Consider the following 9,738-nt stretch of genomic DNA (forward strand, 5'->3'; position numbering starts at 1 on the left):
TGACAATAGAGAAATCAAAGGGAAAGAAGGCAACTGTAATCTAACGTGTCTGTGTTTGTTGGAAATGAGATAATGAACAGACGATAGCTAGAAACCAGAAGGATTAGTCCACAACCCACCAAAAACCAGTCAGTGAGTTCCCAAAAACTGTCCACAAATGAAATATCGTAATACACCTTGTTATGCAGAAATATATGGCGTTCCCACTGCTTTTGCTTGTTGTTTGATCCATTTTTGAAAACTAACTCCGTGTATATTACCCCATTTGATACTCTCTTTCCTTTCAACAAAGAAAAGTCGTAATAAATGGAGCAGCAACCGATGAATTCCACTACAACTGTAATGACAGTAGGATGGAATCATTTCTAGCAGCTACACGACTTGCTAAAAGAGCCAGAAATAGATCCAAGTACGTTCCTGTTATTTGTGCTAATCTACTAGAGAGCGCCATTCCAGTAGTTAAAGAAGAAATGAGACCTTCTGACATTATCCAACTTGAAGAAACACCAGTTTCTAAAGTCTATACACTTCCCGAAGGATATCGTGAACTCTCCGCAGATGAAATTGCAGGATGGGAAAAATATACGTAGATAGTTGTGTGTGTGAATAATGTAGAATTAATAACGCCATCACCATTGAAGAGGAATGGGACCTTGTCAAAGATATCGTAGCAAATATCGTAAGCAAAGGTGATTGGAATCAAAAGTAGATGGTGAAAGAACTGAATGCGTACTCAGGAAGAGAACAACAAATGAAAGGGGTAGTCACAACAAATACTCAACTCTATGTATTTGGAACCGTTTTGCCTCGGGGTCATGGACATCGAGGTCGTCTGTCTGGTCAGGTCCCAATGTGACACCATATTGATGCCTAGATGTCTCAACTCTTTTACGAGATTACAGGACGGTCACCACGGAAGAGACGACTTCCTATGGTAATGGTAAATCCAATTCCAGCTAAAATCCGCCGTCCTGCATTATATCCTCATACACTCTTTGTAGCAATAGAGAAGACTTTTTAGAATTAGGTTGGCGTGATTGGTGAATCAGAACTCGCTCGAGTAATCGCACAACGTCTCTTAGCTTTCAATTTCCATGTTATTGTGAATAGTAATATGGTTTACACTCAAGTTGTTGCAGATCGTCTCCCTTCTGTTGTGATTAACAGTCAACCATCTCTTGATCTGAATCCACTCCTCGAAGAGTGTCTGCGTACTTGTGATGTGATCATTCTTGCTGTATTTCCTCATCTAGTCTTGAATAGTAGTTGGATTCACCTGAAAAGAATGAGTTGCTGTTTCTTCATACTGAGAACTTTTTTGAGCTCATTCCTTCGGGTAAATTCGTCTTTGATATGGCATTGGAGGATTATTCCATTTCATCAAGAATTCATAGTGTTGGTGATCAACAGAGACTTGATACGTAGATGGCAAAGAAGCACAAAGTTAGGTATTTTGATGCTCCGCTCTTTCCTGTTCCTTCTTCCGTTCTGTCCTATGCTATCAATCCCCCTACCATATTCATGGGAGGTGAACGTATTCCTGATGATTATGTGATGAATGTTATGTTTTCTCTCGGAAAGTCGATCTATCCATCTCTACCAACCCATGGTATTATTAATAAGATGCTAGTAACGGTATGGTATGAGTTCAGATGATAATCATAGCATTACTATGCACTACAATCGCAAGTGATGAATGAGATGCAGATTGTGGCCCAGTCTCTGGGAGTGCTGGATGATAAGGCGTTAGGAGAAATGTTACAGACACAGTGCAATCCAGGAGCGTTACTACGAAGGAATCGAGAGTATGTTATGAAGGGTACGTGTAGAGAAGAAAGATGAAGAATAGACATCAAGGAACAGAATGCTATGCGTGTTCCTTTGGATGAGTTGGTAGAATCGTTGCGACGATGGTAGTAGGAGCCTGGAGAGAAAATGAACTGTAGTTCGATTCCATCGACGCAACTTCCATTCACTACTACGTTTTGTCGTATTGCATCTGCGAATCTGGAAGAGAACCGATTGGGTTCAACAGATGTTTCATCGTTGTGGAAGGGATTGAGTCATTCTCTGAATATGGAAGCTCCAAATGCCCTAAATCCACATTCATTGGGAGAATAATGCTCGATTATGTTTCGTTATAACAAACACCTCAATGCCACCTGATTAGTTTGTGTAGCTATCAATAGTAAACAGAAGTTTACGGTCACCCCAAGTATTATCAACCTTACCGCAAGTAGGCCAATACTTGTTAGCACGGGTCTCAGGAGTAGGATAAGCAGCCAACTCTCTAGAATACTTGTGATTCCAAGAATCCGAAATAACCTCCTGCGCAGTATGAGGAGCATTCTTCAGAGGATTGTCCTCCTTATCCATCTTGCCATCAGCAATGTCCTGAATTTCGTGACGAATGCTAATCAAAGCATCACAGAAACGATCCAACATTTGCTTATCTTCAGACTCTGTAGGCTCAATCATCAAGGAACCATGAACAGGGAATGACATCGTGGGAGCATGGAAACCATAATCCATCAAACGCTTAGCAATCTCATTCTCCGTAATACCATAACGCTCGAATGGCTTCACATCCAAAATGAACTCATGTCCGCACATTCCATTCTTACCTCGGAACATCACAGTGTAATCCTTGCAAAGACGAGCAGCCATGTAATTAGCGTTCAGAATAGCGCAAGCAGTCACCTTACGCAGACCATCAATTCCAAGCATTCTCAGATACATCCAGGTAATGGGAAGCAAGTTCGCACTTCCGTAAGGAGCACCAGACACATTGCTGCCAGCTCCCTCATGAACGGGGCAGGTGGGATGGTTGGGCAGGAAAGGAATCAAGTGCTTTGCCACACCGATAGCACCAACACCTGGACCACCACCTCCGTGAGGCATAGCAAATGTCTTGTGGAGATTGAGATGGCACACATCTGCACCAATCACTCCGGGACATGTGTGACCCACCTGAGCATTCATATTAGCTCCATCCATGTACACCTGACCACCAGCCTTGTGAACCTGATCCACGATATCCTTAATACCCTCATCAAAGATACCATATGTAGAAGGATAGGTAATCATGATACAGGCAAGAGTATCCTTGTACTGTTCAATCTTCTTAGACAGATCAGGAAGATCAATTGCACCGTTATCGAGATTGTTCACCTCCACCACAGTCATACCGTTCATAGCAGCCGAAGCAGGATTGGTTCCATGAGCCGAACGGGGAATCAAACAAATCTTACGATTGGCCTGGCCAATGCTATTGAGATACTTGCGAATAGTCAGCAAACCAGAGAACTCTCCGTGAGCACCTGACAGAGGCTGGAAGGACATCTTCTCGAAACCAGTGATTGTTGCGAGCATCTTGTCCATGTCATCGATCACCTTCATGTATCCCTTGGTGTCCTCACGAGGAGCATAGGGATGCACGTTGGTGAACTCAGGCCAGGTGATGGGCATCAGAGTGGAAGCAGCATTGAGCTTCATAGTACAGGAGCCAAGAGTGATCATGGAGTAATTGAGAGACAGATCCTTCGTCTCCAGCATGTGCAGATATCGAGTCATCTGGTGCTCGCTGTGGTAGGTATTGAACACGGGCTGAGGCAGAATCGCTCCTTCACGCTTGAAGGCAGCAGGAATCTCTCCGCTAGAACGGGCATCCAAATCCTTCGCATCAGCCTTGATGTTGAAGACAGAAAGAAGCTTCACAAGGTCATCAGCAGAGGTGGTCTCATCGAAGGAAGCAGAAACAGCCGTATCAGAGACACGACGCAGCAAGATTCCCTTCTGATGGGCCTTCTGGAGGAAATCATCAGCATTCTGCACATCCACAGTGATGGTATCAAAGTAGTCAGCATTCTTCACATTGAATCCGTTCTCCTTCAGGGACAACTCAAAGGCATTGGCCATCTTGTGGACACGTGTAGCAATCTTCTTCAGACCCTCAGGACCGTGGTACATAGCATACATGCATGACATGTTAGCAGTCAGCACTTGAGCCGTGCACACATTGGAAGTGGCACGCTGTCTCTTGATGTGCTGCTCACGAGCCTGGAGAGCCAGACGGAGACACTTGTTGCCGTGGTTATCGATCGTCACTCCAATGATACGACCAGGCATCTTACGGAGATGCTTGTTCTGGACAGCCATGTAACCAGCAGCAGGACCACCGAAACCCATAGGCAAACCGAAACGCTGGGTCGAACCCACACACACATCAGCATTGATATCAGCAGGAGCCTTGACAACGGTCAGAGCCAGCAGATCAGCATCGGTGATGAACAAACCTCCAGCAGCGTGAATAGCATCACTCACAGACTTATAGTCGAAGAGTTCTCCGTAGGTGTTGGGATACTGGACGATGACACCACTGTACTCGTTAGTGAAGTTGGCAGTACGAACATCACCCACAACGATCTCATCACCGAGGAGATTGGCACGTTCACGGATGACGGCAATCGTAGAAGGATGGCAGTCCTGACTAACGAAGAACTTCTTGCGGTTCTTAATAGAGTCATGAGCAATATGATAGGCCTCGGCAGCAGCTGTAGCCTCATCGAGAAGAGAGGAGTTGGCAATAGGAAGTCCAGTCAAATCGGTGATCATAGTCTGGAAGTTCAGAAGACCCTCAAGACGACCCTGAGAGATTTCAGCCTGATAAGGAGTGTAACCAGAATACCAGCCCGGATTCTCATATACGTTGCGCTGAATCACAGCAGGCATAAACGTTCCATAATAGCCCTCACCAATGAAGCTCTTCTCCAGCTTGTTCTTCTTAGCAATGGTTCGCATTTCCTCCAGAGCTTCCTCCTCCGAGAGAGCAGCAGGAAGCTTCATCTTCTACAATAACAAAGAAAGATAAAATCTACGTGCGTGATAATCTCCTTAGGAATGGTCTTCTTGATGAGATCATCGAGACTGGTGCAGCCAATTGTCTTGAGCATTTCCGTAATATCACTGTCTCTAGGACCAACATGTCTATCCACGAACTAGATATCAGCAAAAATCCTATATCATTCACCTGGAAACAAGGCGCAAAAGGACGAGCGGTGGCCATGAAGCGGGCAGACAACGCCAGTCTAGTATTTCTGCGAAGGGTCTGTTTCAGAAGACTCTGCATCTACAGGATAAGACCCAGACAAATCCCAATCGATTCCTACATTTGAATTAGCAATAAACCTATTTGTGACCTTAATGGGAATAAGGGAAACATGTCGTATAGTGATCCGCAAATGCTTCTTGATAATCAAAGAGAAACCGTTTCAAAATAGAGAACCTAATCGTAGAAATGAATATATAACAACAAACATAACAACGATCGCGATATGGTACCTCCTAATTTCTTAAATGAGGCTAACAATAATAATAGCAACCAAACCCAGAGCACTGATTGATCCCACCAATGCCTGGCCCAGGAATGCATCCGATGCAATTCGCTTCTGGAATTTCGACAGATTCTTGACACAAATGCGCTGAAGTTTCTTTGGAATCGACTTATAACTGCTTGCAGTACAGAGAATGCTTTTCGGACTCACCGAAATTGTCGTGGGGTAGAGATCTACAGTTCAACGCCAGATTCACATCTACTTCTCATCACACAGAATCCTCCATCTGTCATCACATCCGAATCAATATCCAATGTCACCAGTTCAGGAATATCTACTTCTAAATAAACGACTACACGCAATACCCTGCAGGGCGAAATACTTCATATGAGGGAAGCATCCCGCAGGAATCACAAGCTCCGTCAACTTGGCATTATCTTCCTATCAAAGAGACCATTTAGAATTACCTGTGATCGACAAGGATTCCGCATCTTCAAAGAGATTGGACACAAAAGAGATGTTCTTGAGTCGCTTGAGGTCTAGGTGAGAGAAGCAGAGAAATGGTACAGCACATATCAACATGTCGAATACTACGCAGACAGTCTCCACCAAACTCAATTGAGGTAAGACGAGGACATGCTATGCATTACACAACTCCTGTGAACTTACCTTCAATACAGACAGAATACCTCTTGCAATTGATATCAGCTTCTTGAGGGAGTCCAGGATATTCCTCAGGAAGGAACATCACATGTTCTGAATCCTCCTCTGTATGAACACGATTCACATAGTCTAGATCTCATCATCATCATCATTCCTACTTAGTAATACGAAATACTCACAATTCTTAAGACAACCTTTTCCAAATCGTACTGTCTTCAAACACTGATTCTCTATGGATCATAACCATCCTTATTGACAACTCAACAAAACAAATCGATCCAACTTTGTCAGACAATGATCTCCGAACACCAGTGTCTCTAGCTTAGTCAATTCTATCTCTCATTCCTCTCTCTTCACATACCTCCAACAGTAAAGTCTTCATCGAGAATTGAACGGAAGCAACGTGATCCAAATTCCAACGTACGCATATTCACAGTATCTAGACTTCATCATGATCTCTTCTTGCTACCAATGAAATATATTTTGCGACCATTTTCAAAGCAATTCGATCCAAGTGACAATACCTTCAGCTTCGTTAATCCTATTTCTTATTCCTCTCACACACATCAACCTTCACAAATGAGCACCGTAGACTTCTGGAATGATGCATCTCCTGCCTTAAACTCCACCAAGTTAGACATGGGTGTCAAATCCACTTCATCTAGAGTCGTGAAATTGCTTCCTTGGAGTTCAAAGGTTCGTAGTTCAGGCACTTCATATCATTAAAACCAATCATACTTACATGTAATTGCCATCGTCGAAGCCTCATAGAAGCAATTCTCTCCCAAAGTGAGCTTAATGAGCGAAATATTCCCTAGTCTTAAATCATTCTCTCTATTCTCACTTGACATCAGAAGACCCTTTCCCGCCTTAAAGCAGTTCTCACCAACACTCACTCCCTCCAGGTTCTTACAATCTACATCTCACCTCTGTTTCTTATTCATACTCGACACTTCGAGTACTTCGCCTCCTTCAAATGCCTCATCCTCAATCACGAGACTCTTCAAACTGCTTAAGCGGTTCACCTTCAGTCGTTCCAGATTACGGCATCCATGCTCAGGAAATACCAATTCTGAGAGTCCAGTAATCTCTACAAAGAATTCTCTTTTGCCACTCCTACTTTCCAACACAAGTGTCTGAAGATCATTAGCAGCTCCCTCCTCAAAATCAAGTTCCTCAATCGTGCAGCCTTCCCATAATCCTTATCCCATATTCATACTATCAAAGACAAGAGTAGAGATAGACTCGGGGAAAGCAGAAGGCAGTACAACAGACTTGAATGTATGACCAACAAAAACAAGAGTTCTCAGAGAAGAAACTCCATGCAAGGCAGAAATGAATTCACTAAAAAGAGAACCATCTTCATCGTTGATCAGCATATCTTCCGTATCTATCTATGGGAACAATACTCGAGTCCTACTGCATAACACAAGCTTACGAACACCAATCTCAACATTTTCTAAACTGGTAGATAGAGACTCCAAAACTTCGTTATCGACAGCGATAACAGCCTCTTTCTCTGACAAATGATCCAGAATAGAATCGATATTCCCACTACCCAATAATAACACGAACCACTATGCCACCTGTCATCACATGACTTTAAAGAATACGGAACTTCAATAGCCAAATCACTATCTTCAACAGGACCTACAGGATAAGAATCATCAGGAAGCAGATAACATACTCTTTGGAGCATGCTTTCCTTCATTTCCATACGAGCGAACTCCGCCCACTACTGATTTGTTCTTCGAAGGTGCCATGAAAGAATGTTCTACCAGTCGTTAGTAACAACCAATTTCAGTTGCACAACGATATGTATACAATATCACCTACAAACTGACTTCAAAAATTGAATCAGAAACGACTTATTTCTGCTCTTTCAAGACACAGATACTACCTTCATGCAACTCCCAAGAATCCATAAATCCCCGTGGAATCTACTCATCTTCGCATGATGGTGTTATTCATGTTTTGCACATTAATGAATGTGGTGTCTTGCTTAATGGAAATGATTTCTGCACAATGGTAGAATATGCAATATATGTTACATTGCTTACGAGCTTTGTCTCATCCATTATTCTTGAATCGTCTGACTCGTCTCATGTCTGAATCAGTTATTATTTCTGGAGTACCTGTTCCGGTTACGGCTTCTTGTGAATGTAATCTGTCTGAAGTGCTTCGTTGTCAGAACTTTATTAATTGGACTCAGAAAGTTGATCCTGAGTTGGATGTGCGTAGTATTGACATTCAGAGTGTGGACTATTTTGGAAATGGTAGAATCGGTTTTATCAAATTTAAGTCGCTCGTTTACAAAAAGTCTGTTCCCGAGGGACGTCACATTCCTGGAATTGTGTTTATGCGAGGTCCTTCTGTTGCAATTCTGCTTGTACTGAACTGTAATGGAATGAAGTATACCATTGTCACTCGTCAACCCAGAACACCTATTGCTGATGCTTCCTTCACAGAGATTCCTGCAGGTGTATTTGATGGTGAACAGTTTGCTGGAGTTGCAGCAAAAGAGTTGAGGGAGGAAGTGGGTCTTTCTATTGAGAGTAGTCAACTTGTGGATATGACTGCTGCTGTGTATGGTAGTAAGTATCCTGGAATCTATCCATCTCCAGGCGGTTGTGATGAGTATATCAAGTTGTTTTTGTATGAAAAGGATGTGACAAAAGAGGAATTGGATTCGTATATGGGGAAGGCGACTGGATTAATGGAAGAGGGCGAATACATTTGTTTGAAGGTAATTCCATTAGATTCGCTTGTGAAGGAAACGTCAGATGCGAAGGCACTATGTGCATATTCATTGTATAATTATCTGTCCTCTAAGTGAACTGTTTTTTACAAATAGGAATAATGAATTTTGGTAGCAAACGTCAAGTAGGCAGTATGACCACGGCCAATGTGTTCTCCTTTTGCCAGAACCATCGTTGACATGCATTCTGTAATATTCTTTGAGCCAATAAAGAGAGGGAGGGAAGGAGTTGAGGTCGGAGGTTGAGATTCAGATGATGATGGCTTCGGTTCAGATGGTGCTGGCTGCAAGTTAGGTACTCCAAGATGAGCCATAAACGCTCCGAGACGAGGATCAAATGCTTCTGGAGATCCAGAAGCCGACTGCTCAGGAACAGGCGACAGGTTCTCAGAGGTTGGAGCATCCCTCTTCTTAGCATTTCGATTTTTCACCGTATAACTATTGTTGTTGTCAATACTGTTCAATTCATACTCGCGTAGCAATACCTCCAAAGTCTCAATCACTATCCATCACCTTCTCCAGCAACATCCACATTCATAGCCAGCATCTCGTAAAGCCTTGCAATTCTCTTGTACTTGCTCAATACAAGGACTGAAACAACAGATACGACCATTCCGACGAAGGACTCGATTTGCATGTTGAATTGCTAGAGCATTACTCTCCACAGTGCATTTCCTACCCGCATATGGCTTAGGTAAATCTAAAAAGACAGCATCAACGGGGTGAGTCTCATCAACACATTCCTTTGAGTCTTCACTTTCGACAACAAATCCATCTTCATATGCATCTCGGTGATAAACCGAAATCAAGTCGTGTAATCCATTCTTCTCGAATTCGGCTCGCGCTTCGTTTGCACGCATTTCGTTATATTCAAATGTAAAGAGATGTCCCGTAGGATATAAAACACGAGCAATATCTGTTGATAGAGCTCCCGAACCCGTACCTATGATTGCAACCTTTCCATTCTACAAACCTGATTCTACA

General features: G+C 43.0%; 1 protein-coding gene across 1 annotated transcript; it reads right to left on the reverse strand.

Moving 5' to 3' along the window:
• Nucleotides 1-2,166: 2,166 nt before the first annotated feature.
• Nucleotides 2,167-5,128, reverse strand: JH06_2597 (glycine dehydrogenase; the record flags this gene model as incomplete). Its single annotated transcript, XM_014671518.1, has 3 exons — nucleotides 2,167-4,848; nucleotides 4,878-4,997; nucleotides 5,030-5,128. 3 exons carry the CDS (start codon nucleotides 5,126-5,128, stop codon nucleotides 2,167-2,169), a joined length of 2,901 nt encoding a protein of 966 aa, XP_014527004.1.
• Nucleotides 5,129-9,738: the final 4,610 nt, after the last annotated feature.

This window comes from Blastocystis sp. subtype 4 (genome assembly GCF_000743755.1).
Source record: "Blastocystis sp. subtype 4 strain WR1 chromosome Unknown seqid_0157, whole genome shotgun sequence".
NCBI classification, from domain to species: domain Eukaryota; class Bigyra; order Opalinata; family Blastocystidae; genus Blastocystis; species Blastocystis sp. subtype 4.